At 43.8% G+C, this 17715-nt stretch overlaps 1 protein-coding gene across 1 annotated transcript; it reads left to right on the top strand.

Moving 5' to 3' along the window:
* Positions 1-971: 971 nt before the first annotated feature.
* On the top strand, positions 972-16455 carry BTD (biotinidase). Its single transcript, XM_007936709.2, has 4 exons — positions 972-1027; positions 5054-5318; positions 13081-13230; positions 15283-16455. Exons 1-4 carry the CDS (start codon positions 999-1001, stop codon positions 16453-16455), a joined length of 1617 nt encoding a protein of 538 aa, XP_007934900.1. The 5' UTR covers positions 972-998.
* Positions 16456-17715: the final 1260 nt, after the last annotated feature.

The raw sequence follows: 17715 nt of genomic DNA, 5'->3' as shown, positions 1-17715 counted from the left end.
TGGGTCACAACTGTCAGATCTGGTTGTGCTCAGGGTCCTGGTGAGTCAAGGGCCAATTCTGATGTAGCTAACAACAACAGCATTCAGGTTAAAGTGTCAAGATCTTTTGATTGCTTATTTAATTTCCTACAATAAGTTATTCTAATCAGTGGAGCAGAGATCAGCCTTAATCAAAGGCATGGTGCAAAGTTATACGTCTGTGTTATTCTTTTTTGAAGATAATAGCTGGAATTTTTGAAAAATGAAATCACAGCTTACCAGTTCAACTCAAAAGAACTTATTAACTTGGTAATATATTCAGTATTCCTTGAATTTTGACGTCATAATCAGTTGCCACTCAAAAGTGTTTACACTTGACATTTTCAACTGAGACATCAAATATCTTGTCAGTAGATGGGTTTGAACAAAGCTGACCAAGCTAAAACCACAGTGAAGCTTCTTATCTCAGGGGCCAGGCAGGGAATAGCTCATGACTGGCATAATCAGATGGGAGAACCAGAAAACAAGAGGCAATTATAAGACTTTCTGGGAAATAAAAAGTCCCTTTGGGGCCTTCTTTAAATTCTGGTTATGTAAATTAGGTGGACATGGTACCTTATTTCTCCTCCCCGTGTAAAAGCATTTAGACTTGGAAATCACAAAATTCATGAGAGTAGTTTTAAACTATTTGGAACTTTCCAGTGTTTTCCTGGCATTCTGTATATAGAAACATACATAGTGCAGATTCCTAATGACTTAGCAAGTCCCTCGGGCTTCACTCCACAGGATGAGACATTGCCTCTGCTGACTTTTCCTGCCTCCTTTCCCTGACAAGAATGACAAGATCTTTTATTTAAAAAGGACAGTAGGTCTATGTATAAATTTAAAAATGTACATATATTCCTGCCTCTGAAATTATCTTATTAAGAATAATCCTTGTGTGGGGTTTTGTTTGATTGTTTAGCAAAAGATCCTATTGTAGTCACATAGCTAGGAAGAAAACACAGCTAATTAGCAAGATGAATCTTTCAGCAAGCCAAGAAAAAAAGTTCCTTGTATGTAAAAATATCCAGTGGTTGACATGTTACCAAATTTCCTCCAAATCGGTTTCTATGTAATTTAGACTTAGGTTTCTTTTTCTCATAGATCAGAAAAAGCCCTTCATGATGAGTGTCGGGGGAACATTTTTCATTATGAGATGTGACGCAGAGGCTTCTGTAGGGCAGTTAAAAGATCAAGGATGCTTGCTCAGAGATGTCACTCCCACAATTCTTTCCTAACCCCATCAATTATGTTCAGTCTACTGATTATTCCCCCTGGCATATTTTAAGAAGTTTGGCTTTTACTCTGTGTGAAGTGTGTGTGTGGGGGTGTCACTGGGAAATTTTGAGTGCTGGAGTGCCATGATCTAACTCCCACTTTAACTGGATCTCTGACTGCTCTAATGAGACTAGAAAGTAAGAGGACAAGGGCCAACTCAGGGAGATGTTGGAGGCCAGTGCTGTCATTCAGAGGAGAGATGTTGGTGGCTTGGGGCCGGGTGGAAGTGGTGAGGTGGTGGGCGATAGATTCTGGTTATACTGTAAAGGTAGAGCCACCAGCATTTGCTAATGGAGTGGATGTGTGGTATAAGAGAAGAGGTGAGTCAAAGATGGTCCCAAGCTTTGTGGCTGGAGCAACTGGGAGATGGAGCTGCCATTTTCTGAGATGCACAAGGCAGCAGGAGGAAATTCGGGGATATGTTAAGTGGACGACTAGGTGGACATGCTGGGGAGGCAGCTGGGTATCAGAGTCTGGAGTTGAGGAGGTTAAGTCCAAGCTAGAGATACAAACATGGGAGCCATTGGCACAGGGAAGGCATTTAGTGCCAGAAAACTGGCTGAATCACCCAGAAAGGGAGTGTGCGGTGAGGAGGGGAGAGGGAGAAGGAGAGGTCCAAGGACTGAACCTGGGGGCTCCAGTGTTTATAGAAATCAGGGAGACAAGGAGGAGGCAGCAAAGGAGACTGAGGAATGGTTGTTGACGTAGGAAGAAAACCAAAGCACCTGGGAAATCAAGTGAAGAACGTGTTTTAAGGATGAGGGTGTGATCAACTGTGTCAGATGCTCTCCATACATCCAGAGTGTGAGCCCCACGAGGGAAGCTGTCTTGTGCACTGGTGACCCTGACACCTGCATTTGTGTCTGGCTCACAGTCATGTATTGCACGGATGTCGGAGGTGAGCGTTGTCCTGGCTCTGTCTGAGGTCTATGGACCTCAGGTTCATTCTCTGTTAAAGGGTCTGGTGCTCCCTCTCAGAGGGTCGTGGTGAGGAGTAGACAAGGCCGAGCATGTGCACAGTGGCTAGAAGCACACACTCATGCAGTTTGGCCTCCTGTGTCAGGCACCCTCCAGTGGAAGAGAATGTACTGCTGTCCTTTCAGGTGGGGCACACACACCTCTAGTCACCATTTCCTCTATGGGCCCAGGACCTGGCCAGCTCTAAAGATCATCAGTTGCTATATTTCCAAGAATGTCATGGCGTCCAGAGCCCCCTTACTCCTAGTTCCCCTTTCCCCATCCACCTGCACTTAAGATGACAAGTCAGCTCCCAGTAATCACTGGGGCCATGCCTTGGTTAAGGCTGAGTGTGCCCTTCTGTTGGGTGCTGGCCTTTCCAAGTCCCCTCCGAGGGCCCTGTCTGGTCTTTCCCGAGGTAGTGTGTGTGATGTCAGTAAAAGAAGGAAAACTAGCATTTGCGAATTTGTTTAAAACTTCTCCTATTATCGTCACTATTTGGGGAAGGCAAATGTACCTATTTTTATTGTAATTACTCATTCCCCGCTACTTAATTAAGCTTGTGTGCTTTCAAGCATGACTACCTGGTTGAATCTGCATAACCTCTAATTATCAGCCTACCTTTATTCATACACAAATGATCACTTACAGCTCTCCCACCAGGCTCCTTCTGTAAATAATATAAATTTTATTTTTTCAAAAAAGGAAAAAATGTGGTATCTTGCTGGTTCTGCAGTTTCCATGTTTTGCTGGATTGCAAGCCCCTTAGAGTTAAACAAGTGTTCTGTGTCCCCAAATCTGTGGTATACAGACAGCTCTCTGTTGAAAAGGGGAAGTAGTGTAAGTGCCAGCCACCCTCCACCCCAGGAACTCTTCACCTGCCACCCCTGGAGACTTGTTGATTGGCTCCAGCCTCAGTTTCCCCACCCATTAGTGAGGCCATTGCCTTATACTTTAGAAATAGTGTGCATATGACGTTGGCGATGAAAGCTCTCCCCTCAAGCAGCTCCCCATTATCATTATGAAAGCAGAAACTTAGTGGAAAATAAATTTTCAAGACATTTTAAATTATTCCTTGCTTGTCTTCAGAGGCAAAATTCAGATAAGAAGACTTATCAATTATACTTTTGTTTCTACTCAAAAACTCATGACTGCTCACTGAAAGGCCCCTTGTTCTTATCTAAAACATTGTTTACAGTGTCCCAGATGAATGGCAACAAATCCCGGTTTGGTATTGGGCGGTACCTTTATTCCCTGAGGAGAGAAGTAACAGTTTGAGATGGGGCCCAGCTTGGTGTGAGAGAGTGCTTCTCCTGAGAAGTTTTTACTTTTGCACAGATTCGGAATGGTATCCCTAGCCCTTATTCTGTGGCTGAAAATAAGTATAAAAAGACTTTCTAGAACTTTCGACAGAAAAATAAGAAATTTGCAGGCTGGGGGAGTTTACTTTTGAAATGAGAACACAGGAGTGATGAATTGGGACTTGGACAGTGTGTAAACTTTCTTTTCAAAGGACAGCAGTATGATTCCTCAATTTGTCTTTGTTATCTTGATGTTTAATCTGATTCCCCAGGCGGCTGGTCAGCCCCGGCACACATTCACAGAGCAAGTAGCCTGGCCTGAATGCACCAAACTTGGCACATCTGTGTGCTGGGGAGGGGCATTTCAGCTGGGAGCCAGGCTGATCTTCAAGGCGGAATTGCTGTTCATTCTCAAACACTGAGTAACATCTATTAGAAACAAAGATTCCTATTTTGGGAGGGAGACACACAGAAGTGCCAGCGTAATGACATTTATAATTTACTTCTAATGTCTCAGGATTGGAGCTATGAAGATGAGTTTACCTTCTAGAAATTTCTAGTCTACATTCTAGAAGAACCTTCTAACTTACATTCTAGAAAACTGCATTTTTATCCCTGCCAAAGGATTATGCTTTTGAGCAAGAGCTTTGGAATGACCAAGGTTGTGAAAATGACCGTGCGAAATGATGGTTCTCGAGTTCAAGGAACTAAAACAAAAGCTGTGCTTTGATGAGGGCACTTCTTTGTGCCTGTCCACAGCAGAGAGTAGCTATTTGGCATATCAGCAGAAGTCAGCAGTTCCTCTGCCCTGAATAAAGAATGCCGTGCTGAGTGAAAGGAGACTTAGGCTTTATATTCATTACTAACTACAGAAATGCGGGGAGAATTTGAATCCATCAGGTGTTTATGGCTGTATTCTTGGGATCACAACCATTGTAGCTGGTAGATGGCTGACCTGTAGTATATTGTGTGTATAGCGGCAGGGGGCAGAGTCTGGACGATGTCACAGAACTGTATAACATAACTGGAGTAATTCTTACTGCTTTAAACAGATGTACCCCTAGAAAGGAAGGTTGGGCAATCCTACTTCCGTAGTGATAACTGCCTCGGAAACCCAAGGAGGGGTCGCTAGGAGTCGGGGCCGACTTGACGGCACATAACAACAACAACAACAACAACAACCCCTAGAAAAGCGAGTAGTGACACACTGCAGTCTTGCTGAACACTGGGTAGGAAAATCACAGAAAATTTTGGATCTGTTTGGGAAATGTTCTAAAACCAGATTATTAACACGCTGAGCCATTTTAAACGTAGCTTACTACGTGTTTGGAGAGAAACACATACCCTTTTATTAGGAACATGAAACAAACTCTTTGAGCTGCAGTATCACTGCGGGTGAGTTTAATTGCTAGGATTAATAAATCACAGCTGCAGAAGTTAAATCCTTGGCAGGATTCTTTATTCAGCTGTTTTTCCCTTGTCCCATTACATTCTAGGTTTATGGTCTGCATCATGTCTGGAGCCAGCAGTAAGCTTGCTCTTTTCCTCTATGGCTGTTACGTGGTTGCCCTGGGAGTCCACGCCGGGAAGTATCGCGTGGCTGAACGTCACGTGGCTGAATATTACGTAGCTGCTGTGTACGAGCACCAGTCCATCTTGAGCCCAGACCCTCTATCTCTCACCACCCGAAAGCAGGCCTTGGAGCTAATGAACCAGAACCTCAACATCTATGAACAGCAAGTGATGGCTGCAGCCCAAAAGGCAAGAAATGCTCCTTGGTGTAACTTGAGCTGGTCCCCTAGAACACAGCAAACTGTTCTTTAACTCTCGGTCATTGATTGGTAACCCTAGGTGTCTACAACCCCTCTAGAAAATCAGCCCAGCTAGTTGGTCAAGGTCCCCAGGTGCCACAAGCAGTTTGCATTCAGCTAACCAGAAGGTCAGAGGTTCAAACCCAACAGCTTCTCTGTGGAAGGAAGAGGGGCAGTCTACTTATGTAAAGATCTACAGCCTCGGAAACCCAATGGGGGTCGTGATGAGTCGCAGTAGGCTCGATGGCAGTGAGTTTTTTTTATTAACCTAAAAGGTGGCAGTTCCAACCCACCAAGCAGTGTCATGGAAGAAAGACCTGGTGGTCTGCTTCACAACCAAGAAAAGCCTATGGAGCAGTTCTACACTGTCATGCTTGGGGTCACCAGGAGTCAGAATCGACTTAATGGCAACGGGTTTGGTTTTCCTGGTTAGTAAGCCTGAATTTATTAGTCAGTTTGCTAGCCTTGCTTATCAGAGATCGGCTCATGGACAGCAGCATCAGCATCACCTGGGAGTTTGTTAGAAATGCAGAACCCCAGGCCCTACCCTAAACCCACTGAATCAGAGTATGCATTTTAGCAAGATCCCCAGGTGGTGTGTTTGCACTTTCAAACTTAGAAGCCTCTGGCTAGATCCCTGGTTCTCAAATGTGGCTGCGCAGGGGAATCACCTATTTGTAACAAATATGGAGGCCCACCTGCCTGAAAATCTGTTGTAATTGGTCTGGGGTGTGGCTTAGGCATTAGAAATTTTAAAAGCTCTACAGGGGATTCTAATATGCAGAAAATGTTTGAGAACCACCAGGCGTGATGGCCTCTCACCCTCTCTGAGGTACTGAGAGCTTTACAAAAGGATCCACAGAAGAGCCATGGTGGCATAATGGTTAAGCACAAGGCTACTAACTGAAAGGTTAATGGTTCATATTCACCCATCTGCTCTAAGGGAGAAAGGCCCGGTGATCTGCTCCCAGAAAGATTTCAGCCTAGGAAACCCAAGTGAGGCATTTCTGCTCTGTTCTGTAGGGTCACTATGAGTTGGAAATTGACTCCATAGCACACAACAACAAGAAGCATCCACAAAACTGCAGTTTGCTGCTTTCCGATACTTGGGGTTCATTTCTGGTCTCTGCGGGAGTTCTGGTGGCATAATGCCTAAGGCATCTGACTGCTAACCAGAAGGCTGGCAGTTCAAACCCACCAGCCACTCCTTGGAAGGAAGGTTGGGCAATCTACTTTCGTAGTGATACTGCCTCGGAAATTCAAGGAGGGTCGCTATGAGTTGGATCTGACTCGATGGCAGTGAGTTTGGGTTTTTTTTTTTGGTTTCTGGTCTCTGTGCCAGACTATAAACAGTCTGAGACCTCCATCCAGACAGAACCGAGCGCAAACAGAAAGAGAAGGTGGGTGCCAGCCTTTGTGTAGGCTTCCTGCTTGGTACGCATTTCCGCCTCCTGCCGGATGGGCGGGAGGAGACATGACCCCTGGGGCAGAGCTGGAAATGCTAGACCAGATGTTACTTTAAGAAATGCCCTGTTGGGAAACTATAACCAAAGGAAAGTTCGGGCTTTAACCATGGCAGTGAGGTGGCCAAGCCTGCTGCTCTGCCTCAACAGGAAGTAGGGTCAAAACTGTGAATAAAACTCCTATGGTGTCTGAATTTAAAGGTCAAAACCAATCATGCTAGCAGATCCTGCCCCAAACAGAGCCTTTCTCTGATCAGGGAGATAAGGATTGCCTGCATAGCCATCATCTATTGCTACATTTTAAAAATTCAGCCTATAAGATGTATAACCAGTCAGTTCCAACCCATGTCAACTCAATGTGTGTCAGAGTAGAAAAATGCTACATAGGGTTTTCAGTCAATGATTTTTGAGAAGTAGATTGCCAGGCTAGTCTTCTGAAGTACCTCTGGGCACTCAAACCTCCAACCTTTTGGTTAGCAGCTGGGCACAGTAATCGTTTGTACCTCCCAGAGACTCCGTGAGATGTATATGTTTATCTGATGTTGGAAGGGGACTATAAGATCTGGTCCAGCTTTGCTTCCTCTGATGAATAAAAATCCTCTTTTGACCCTAACCTGATGTCTAGTTTCCCTTTGAACCCCTTCAGTGGCCCTCAACTCACAGGTTCATGCATTCCAATTGAGGAAAATGAGAACTTCTGGAAAGTTCTTCCTATCATTGAGCAGCAGTGGGTCACCCTTTAACATCCACCCATTGTTCTGTCCTCAGAGCTAAAAAAGAACAGCCTGAGCCTCTTTGCCAGGGCCTGCCATCCTTTCCACACTTGCAGACAGATGTCATGACTCCCCACAGTGTCTCTCCTTCTGGCTATATGTCTCCAGGCTGTGCACAGTTCCTTAGGTTATGTGGCATCCAGCCCCTCCCCGTAAGAGCTGTCGTTTTATCTCTGTGTCTGGAACTGCAACATAGTTCTCCCAGCTCTGTTGGCTGAGGACAGGGTGGAGGAGAACTCTCACCTTTCTCGTTCTAGGCATTGTGCCCAGGAACCATTTGGCAGCTATACCTCCCAGTGGTTCATAAGGCACCTGCTGTCAGCTAATGCTCTTGAACCTTTTTTCCCACACACAGACACACCTGCTGCTGTTGCCGTCCTGTACTTACAAAGTTGATATATTTAACCTGAGAGCAAGACTTCACTTTTGTGTTGTTAAATTTCATCATTTCAGCTTGTTGGGCTATTTGGGGATGTCTGCTGACATCCAGAATATCAGTTACTTTCACGTCATTCACACACTTGATACACACCTCATTTATGTCTATGCTGAAGTCAGTGTAAAAAAATTCCCAAGTTGTGCCCTCTGACCTCATAACGACACCGATCCCCTTGAAGGCATTTTCTGGGTAGGGTGGAGGCTTGCATGGCGCTGAGCCCACCCCTGAAATACCACCCACTTCTCGCTTCACCATCCTGTCCACAGGACATCCTGAGACATCTGTCAAATGCCGTACTGAAACCCAGGGCTGTGACTGTAACAGTGCCCTGCTTTAGGGGGCTGTTGCTATTGAAATGATTCCAACTCATGGCAACCCCATGTGTTATAGAATACAACTGCCCCATAGGGTTTTTTTGGCTGTCATCTTTACAGAAGCAGCTTGCCGGGCCTTTCTTCCGCAGATCCACTGGGTGGGTTTGAACTGCCAGCCTTTAGGTTAGCAGACTGTCACAAACTGCTTGACCCACCTAGGCTCCTTGGCATTTTAGAAACATGCCCAGCAAGGAGATGAGGCTTGTCTTGTATATCATTGTTTTTGTTGACCCCATGCACACTGTAGGGAATCATTCCTACTTTATCTATGGCCCAGGAGCAGGGATGAAGATGTGGATGTGATTGTCTTAGGTGCCCACAGATATCTTGGCCTCCCCTATGTGGTTTTATGTAACAAGTTCTAAGGCTAATTGGCAGCAAGCATGTGTCAGCATTTTGTATCAAGTTTGCTATAAGGGTAGAGTTCTTAAGCAAACCAACTGAAATATTTCTCTCTTGGTAGAGGCATTTATAGAGGGTAGAAAGAAGTCCAGCTTAAAAATGATGAGGCTAAAACAAAAGACAGGCATATAGGGGGAACATATACACCAGGTAGATAACACTCCTTAGAAGATCAATCAGGGGAAAACAGAAGGGCAGTGTTTGCACAGGGAGATGGCTTGAGAGGGAGGCAGGAATGCACAGGAAAGGACACAGGGAAGAAGTGGCCACAGGGAGGGAGTGGAAGAGAGCTGTTACACCGTGGGGAACCGCAGTCAATGCCATGAAACAAAATGTGTTCGAACTGCTGTATGGAAAATGAACTTGTTCTGTAGACTTTTACCCAAATCACAATGAAAATTAAAAAAAAAAAAAGACTAGGCCCGTAGGTCACCTGGGTTGGTAACTTCAATTCTTCAGAAGAAGTTCTTGATCTCATTAAGGTCTATCAGGAAATTTCTCAGGTCTTTTATCAGAATGTTAATTACTTCCTGGACAGGATTGCTAACTGCTTTAGCCCTAAAGTTCTGCCTCAGCTCACATTTGCTTACTCTTGGCTTATAGGTGCTCAGGGAATGCAATTTAATTTTAATATTACTTCAATATGTATATATAACTAAATGTTATTCTCCATAATACATGTTTAGTTCTCTCAAAGTTCTATTTTTAATAAAGGATAATATGTATCCAAGTGTTATTTATTTTATTTTTAATTGTGATTTGAGTGAAGGTTTACAGAGCAAATTCACTTTCCATATAGCGGTTCACATATACTTTGTCTCATAACTTTGACCACAGTTTACCACAATGCAACAGCTCCCCTCCCACCCACCATAGTTACCTCTTCCCAGTGTCCATCCCTCCATGCACTCCTGCCCCCTGAGCTGTCTCCCTGTGCATAAGCAGCCCTTCTTTCTCCCATGATTGTTCTCTCCAGGGAGTGTATCTACTTGAGGTAAATGTTCAACTCATATGCCTGTCTTCTGTTTGGCTGGAAACCACAGGTGTGGGTTCAATTCCAGATCTGAAGGGCAGCTAGGGTCCATAGTCTCAGTGGTTCTACCAGGCTCTATCAGACCAGCAGACCTGGTTCCCCCCCCCCTTTTTTTTTTTCCTCCAAATGATTTTGAGTTTTGTTCCACATTGTTCTCCCTCTCTATCCAGGATCTCCTACATAGATCCCCTTCCAAATGGATGACAGTGGTAGCCGGGCACCATCTAGTTCTTCTGGTCTCCCAAGTGTTATTTTTGAAAAGTTAAAACAATTACTCCTATAAATATAGAATGAATGCATAGTGAAGCTTTTACTCAACTCACTACTTATGAGGGAGCCAGTAAGACAATCGAGTTGGATCAAAAAAAGAATTTGAGGAATGGAAATGTGTATGTTAATCAAATGAATGTGGAAATGAATTTACCAGTAGATGTAAAACTAGTTAATGTCCTGCAGGGCAATATATTGTAATCTTTGGGATGATGTTTTATTGAACAACAAAGTCATTTCATTCTCTAGATAATTCAGTAATTCTCACATGAGCCCATTAAATAAGACTACAGTATGATTTTGAAAGGGCATGTATTTACCTTCTTGGTTTTTTCCCAGGCTTTCAATAATTTTTCTGTACGCATTCATTGCTAAGTGTGCAGTGCGCTGACCAGTCTCACACTGTGCTGGAAGGAGTGGACACTTGTGTAATCTTCTGGAATGCTACTTGGCAATGTGTGTTGAAACAAAACCCACTGCCATTGAGTCAATTCCAACTCATAGTGACCCCCATTGGGTTTCTGAGGTGGTAAATCTTTATGGAAGTAGATTGCCAAGTGTTCTTTCCACAGAGTGGCTGGTGGGATTGAACCACAACCTTCTGGGTAGCAGTCAAATAAATGCCTTACGCACTACGCCACCAGACCCCCTTAATGTGTGTTAAGAATTTTAAAAAATCTCATACCTTGGCCCAGTATTTCTACTTTTAAGACTTGATTCTAAAGAAATAATTAGAAATTCAGTGAAAGATTTGTGCACAACACAGTCAATAAATGTTCTGAGCTTTCTGTGTGCAGATGGTCAGTGTTGTTTTTATTACAAAAAAAATTGGGAACAACTCAAATGTCTAATGATAAGAGATAAACTCTGGTGCATCCTCTTCTTAAACATAATGTAGCCATTACAAGTCATATTTGTGAAGGTTCTTGATGTCCTCTGTAGTGAAAAATTTAAGATACAAAACCATGTATTTATTATTCTCTTACATTATATGATAAGGCTACATTTTACCCGAACCCTGGTGATACCAGAAAACAGCAGTGGTTAAAAAAATCCCCCACCGTTTGTGTTCAGGGAAACAACTTACTGCGAATAACCACTCGTCCCATGACTTATAGAAGACTCACGGATACCCCTTTGTTTATCTGTGACAGGGCCAGACACAGACCCTCCAAATTAACTGTTTTGTCACCATGAATCAGTCAGAGATGAAATGCTTCGTTGGTTAAGTTTCTCTCTTTCTCTCAAATTCCTGAACTTTGGCCCATCCTCAGCCTGGGCCAATATACCCCTCTCTAAGGTCCCCTCCAGAACAGGCTGGCCTCCTCATAAAAATTCTGATTTAGTATCTGGTAAGGTCACCTACCCATTCCACTTTCCCACACTGAGGTTTTTTCCAGCCTTGTTTACTCTCAATCTTCGTAAAAGAAAAAGACTTTTTAACTCTGAAATGCTTGCTGATCTTGTGGTCAGTATGTTTTCGCTATTACAATAGGCCCCTCCCCTGATTGTAATAGTCCCTGTCCCCCGTTTTCTTTCTGAATAAAGCTGGCTTCCTATCAAAGTGTAAATTAATTTTTTATTGGACAACACAAATGTCTGTGTGTGTGTGTGTGTATAAATGTGTAAGGAGTTCTGGTGATGTAGTGGTTAAGGCATTTGACTGCTAACCAAAAGAGTGGTTGTTCCAAGCCACCAGCCACTCTGAAGAAGAAAGATGAGGCCGTCTGCTTCCGTAAAGATTTACAGCCTTGGAAATCCAATAGGTGTCTCTGTGAGTCAGAGTCAACTCAATAGCAGCGAGTTTGGTTTTATATAAATGTGTATAGATATATAAATATGTATTTAGAGAGGGAAAATAATAAAAATAACCAAAATAATAATAAATACCTTCATGTTATAGGATTATGAATTTTTCCTTTATATTTTCTGTTTTCCATATTTTCCACAATTAAACTTTTGAAACCTTTATAACCAGAGGGGAAAAAAAAATTACAGAGTTTGCAATACATTCCAGAATGAAATGACTCAAACTGCCTGCTATTTTAGATTGTCCATGCCTCTCTGCCTTCTTCCTTAGTTTCCAGTGGGGCCAGTGTTCCGGGCGTGGCATTTGATGCCCTGTAAGTGGAGAGCACCAGCAGAACGAGGCCCTGGCACTGAGGCTGAGGGCTGCCCTGTTTGTTTGGATTTCCTTAGCTTGCTGCAGACGTCATGCAGAGCCCCAGGACATCCCAGTCAGGGAGCCCAGAGTGTCCCTGAGGGATGGGAAAAGGCCTTTAGGGTGGTCAGGATTCTGAAGGGAATCTCTGAATTCCCAGTTGGGGAATTTTGATTTAGAGTGAGTCCTTGTTTCCATGCTGAAGTCAACACACTTGACTATTAACGACAAGGCAGTGGGTCCCAACCTTGGCTGCACATTAGAATCATCTAGGGACCTTTAAACAAATACTGTTGCCAGGATCCCTCCCATAATCAATTGAATCAGACTTTTTAGGGGTGGGAACAAAACATCACCATTTTTTTAGAAGTTCCCCATCTAATTCTGATATACAGTGACAGGAAATACCAGTCTATTAATGGGCTTAATATTCAGGCCGTTTATAATTGACTTCATCTCCCATTGACGCTAAGAACTCCAAACCCTTCTTAACTGTGTGCTTGGCAAACTTCTTCCAAACAAGCTCACATATTCCTCCTTCCTCGACATGCCCCCAGACACAGTGGGTGTTGCTAGAGGATTTTGTCCTATTCCCTCAGAATTAGTCCACGAGGGACATCTTCCATGGGATTAAGACCCATGATGAGAGTCCAGCCACCATCTTTGTACCTCTGATCACTGACTCAGAGTAACAACTGCCCAATGGTTGTCTAATGAATGAAAGAAAGAAGGAACAAAGGAATGAAGTGGCGCTTCCCATCGTCTAACAAACTATTCTTTGATGTTTTGACTTACAGGGTGTACAGATTATAGTTTTTCCAGAAGATGGCATTCATGGATTCAACTTTACAAGAACATCCATTTACCCATTTTTGGACTTCATGCCCTCTCCCCATATGGTGAGATGGAACCCATGCCTGGAGCCTCACCGGTTCAATGACACAGAGGTATGTGAGGATTCCAGCCTGCCTTCTCAGTAAACAGAGGGCACATGCAGATTAATTCTGCCAGGGACCAAAAGCCAAGACAGTGTTATCTGAGACTGACGGGAGACCCTAGCATCATAGAAATCAAACCTAAACTCTATGTGCCATGTGTTCCTTCGGTTAAAGAATGGTATTACAAGGCATTTACTCATCTATGAATCTATTTACTAATTACACATAAAAAATACATGAATACATGTTTATAAAAAAACCATACAGAAGTAAAAAGGTGAGAGCCCACCTCCCTCACCTGCCTTCCCTTCATAGAGGAAAATCCCATCAACAATTTCGTGTATATCCAATGATACGCTTTGCTCTGCATTTCATAGTTATTGGCATCCTTTTTCTTAAGCATGCTTTATATTAACATTTTAAATTACGTTTTAAATGTTGCTCTGGTAGTGTAGTGCTTAAAGCACTTGACTGCTAACCAGAAGGCGGGTGGTTCAAACCCACCAGCCACTCCTCAAAAGGAAAGTTGGGCAATCTATTTCTGTAGTGATACCACCTCAGAAACCCAAGGAGGGGCCGCTATGAGTCAGGTCCCACTCGATGGCACATAACAACAACAGCAAATGATGAGCAAGGCTGGCGGTTCAAACTCACCAGCCACTCCTCAGAAGGAAGACTGGGCAATCTACTTCCATAGAGATAGCACCTCAGAAACCCAAGGAGGGGTCACTATGAGTTGGAATCGACTCGATAGCAGTGATTTTGGTTTGTTTTTTTTATGATGAACAATGTTCTGGTGGCATAGTGCCTAAGGCAGTTGACTGCTAACCAGAAGGCTGGAGGTTCAAACTCACCAGCCACTCCTCAGAAGGGAGGCTGGGCAATCTACTTCCATAGTGATACTGCCTGGGAAACCCAAGGAGGAGTCGCTATGAGTCAGATCCACCTTCAATGAGTCTGGTTTTTTTGGTTTAATGTTTCAATGAATGTCCTAATTATACACATATTTGTTATAAACATGTCCAAGTTTTCTGTGAGATAAAATTCCAAGAAATGGAGTTTCTCAGTCAAATGATACATAGATTTTAAGTTATTTTGAAGTGTGCCAGGTTTCCCCTTCAAAGGATTTTGGTATTCATTTTATGTTGTTGTTGTATGCTATTGTGCTGCTTCTGACTCAGTGACCCTATAGGACAGGGTACACTGCCCCATAGGATTTTTTAGAATGTAGTCTTTACAGGAGCAGATCACTAGGTCTTTTCTCCCATGGAGTGGCTGGTGGGTTTGAACCACTGACCTTTTGGTTTTGATTAGTAGCTGAGGGCTTAACCATTGCCTATGCTGCCAGTACAACATGGAATCAATCTTCTGAACTTTTGCCAATCTGATGGAGGTAAAAAATGATATTTCATTATTCTAATTTTCATTTCCCTATCACTAATGAGATTGGGGAGCTCTGGCAGCATAGTGCCTAAGGCACTTGACCGCTAACCAGAAGGCTGGTGGTTCAAACCCACCAGCCACTTCTTGGAAGGAAGGTTGGGCAATCTACTTCCGTAGAGATACTGCCTTGGAAACCCAAGGAGGAGTCGCTATGAGTCAGGTCTGACTCGATGGCACATAACAACAACATTGAGATTGAGCATCTTTTCAGATGTTTGTTGGCCATTTGTTTTTATTCTTCTTTGAATCATATCCTTTGTGTATTTTCAGTAGCGGCTGCCTTTCTCTTATTGGTTTATAATAGGTGACTATATATTATGGAAAGAGCTCTGGTGGTGTAGTGGGTAAGGCATTTGGCTGCTAACCAGAAGGTCAGCAGTTCAAACCCACCAACTTCTCTGCAGAAGGAAGATGATGGGGCAGTTTACTTCAGTAAAGATTTACAGCATCAGAAACTCAATGAGGGTCACTATAAGTCAGAATCGACTCAATGGAAGTGAGTTTGGTTTTTGGTTTTTAGATCTATTACAGGCATAATACAGGTACTCTTCCATAAGGAAACATAAGAGAAAAGGCAGGATTTTAAAGATCTGTTTATCTGTACCTCTTTTTCTGTAGGTCCTCCAGCGCCTGAGTTGTATGGCCATCAGGGGACAGATGTTCCTGGTAGCCAATCTCGGGACAAAGCAGCCTTGTCATAGCAGTGACCCAGGGTGCCCCAACGATGGGAGATACCAGTTTAACACGAATGTTGTGTTCAGCAATAATGGAACCCTCGTTGACCGCTACCGCAAACACAACCTGTATTTTGAGGCAGCTTTTGATACCCCTGCCAATGTGGATTACATCACCTTTGATACCCCTTTTGCTGGCAAGTTTGGCATCTTCACTTGCTTTGACATATTGTTCTTTAACCCTGCCATCAGCCTCCTCAGAGACTCTGAGGTGAAGCACGTTGTGTACCCAACTGCCTGGATGAACCAGCTCCCACTCTTGGCAGCTATTCAGATTCAGCATGGCTTTGCCATCGCCCTTGGCGTCAATGTTCTGGCAGCTAACATTCACCATCCATCTCTGGGGATGACAGGGAGTGGCATACACACTCCTCTGCAATCTTTTTGGTACCACGACACAGAAAACCCTGGAGGTTACCTTCTAGTTGCCCAGGTGCCCAAAAATCCACTGGGTCACACTGGTACAGAGAATGCAACAGGTAAAATGACCCCATCCCATACTAAGTTTTTAAAAATACTAGCAGGCGACCCATACTGTGAGAAGGATGCTCAAGAAGTCCATTGTGAGGGATCCGCCAAGTGGAATATGAATGCTCCTCCCACGTTTCACTCTGAAATGATGTATGACAATTTCACCCTGGTCCCTGTATGGGGAAAGGAAGGCCATCTCCGCGTCTGTGCAGATGGCCTCTGCTGTTACTTACTATACCAGCGGTCCGACCTGTCCCCAGAGCTGTATGCCCTGGGCATCTTCAATGGCCTTCACACAGTGCATGGCACTTACTACCTTCAAGTTTGTGCCCTGGTCAAGTGTGGGGGGCTTGGCCTTGACACCTGTGGGCAGGAGGTCACAGAGGCCACGGGGATATTTGAGTTTCACCTCTGGGGAAATTTCACTACTTCCTATATCTTCCCTCTGTTTCTGACCTCAGGGATGACCCTGGAAATCCCTGACCAGATGGGTTGGGAGAATGACCACTATTTCATGAGGAAAAATGGGCTGTCCTCGGGCTTGATGACAGCAGCTCTCTACGGGCGATTGTATGAGAGGGACTAGAGGAAGTGTGTGGGGTGAGTGCTGGCTGCCACGTGGGCAGACCACAGGTCCCAAGTATGGTGACCACCTCTCTGCCCTAAGGGCAGGAACCACGTCTGTGGCACCAGATCCCACCCGGGAACTCTGGGAAGAAGTAGGAGATGCAGATTCCCTCGGCATCTGCTCTTAAGTGTGAATTACTGAGACATGTTCTGTTACTTTCTACTCACATTTGTCTTTTTCAAGCCACACCTTCCTCCACAAATCTCAGTACGCACTTGGTTTTTAAGAGCTTAGACAAAAATAAATGTCCGTTTCTATTTTACACATCTACAAAGCAGTGTTTTGTTTGTTTTTTTTTGTTTGTTTTCTTGTTTTTGTTGATCAGGTGACACACAGGAAAGACAAGTATTTCACATCACATGCCTCAAACATTTTCTAAGGTAATAACCAAACTTTCAAAGCCAAAACTGTATTAGAAATGCCTGACGTGGGGACTTTCCCATTATCGATTAAAACTCTGTTCAGATGAAGTGGTAGCACCAGAGCCATCAACAGCAGCAGAAATGTGGACTGTGAAGGAAAAAAAAAAAAAATAGAAACCAAGATGATTAGCAGTTACCAGGGGTAAGAGGGAGAGGGGCAAGGGGAAGCTTTTGTTTGTGGGGCATTGAGTTTATGGTAATGGGTGTGGAATATTTTGGAAAAGGATGGCAATAACAGTGGCAGAACATGAAAAATGTCATCAATGTCCCTGAGCTGTAAATGGGGAAGTTGATATGTTGGCGAATGTCTTGGTGTATATGTTTTCACCACAATAAAAGTTAAAAAAAAACAAAGAAAAAGAAACAGCTTTTAAAAATGGAAGAGAAGTGTTTCACACAACTGCCTTCCTATCAGTAAATGGCATTTGTCAGGCAGGACTCAGGGGAGTGCAGTGCTGCAGAGAGGGCAAGGACTGGAAAGGTGTTGGAGAGAGGGGAACGATAGGAAGGAATGACTAGTAGAATTCTTTCTGCACAGCAGGTCTCACCCAGAGATCCAGGACATTAGCTAGCTTTGACCCAAGAGCCACTCCATGGGAGAGAGATGAGGCAGTCCACTTCTGTAAATATTACAGCCTTGGTAACCTTGTGGGGCACTTCTACTCTGTCTTGTAGGGTCACCATGAGTCAGAATCCACAGTAGTGGGTTTGGTTTGGGGTTTATGAGCAAGAGCATTATCATTGCCAAACCGTGCAGGTCTCTCTTTTGCAGAAAGGTGTTTGTTATTGTTGTTGT

The sequence above is a fragment of the Orycteropus afer genome, unplaced genomic scaffold (genome assembly GCF_000298275.1).
Source record: "Orycteropus afer afer isolate SDZICR_OR568_19922 unplaced genomic scaffold, OryAfe1.0 scaffold00003, whole genome shotgun sequence".
Taxonomy (NCBI): domain Eukaryota; kingdom Metazoa; phylum Chordata; class Mammalia; order Tubulidentata; family Orycteropodidae; genus Orycteropus; species Orycteropus afer.
The sequence above is the reverse complement of the archived record's forward strand: the minus strand, read 5'-3'. Positions and strand labels throughout refer to the sequence as shown.

Coding starts and splice junctions, on each gene's coding strand:
- BTD (XM_007936709.2), top strand. CDS start 999: ATGAATCTTTCAGCAAGCCAAGAAAAAAA. Junction 5,319..13,080: donor TGATGGCTGCAGCCCAAAAG/GCAAGAAATGCT, acceptor TTTGACTTACAG/GGTGTACAGATTATAGTTTT. Junction 13,231..15,282: donor ACCGGTTCAATGACACAGAG/GTATGTGAGGAT, acceptor CTTTTTCTGTAG/GTCCTCCAGCGCCTGAGTTG.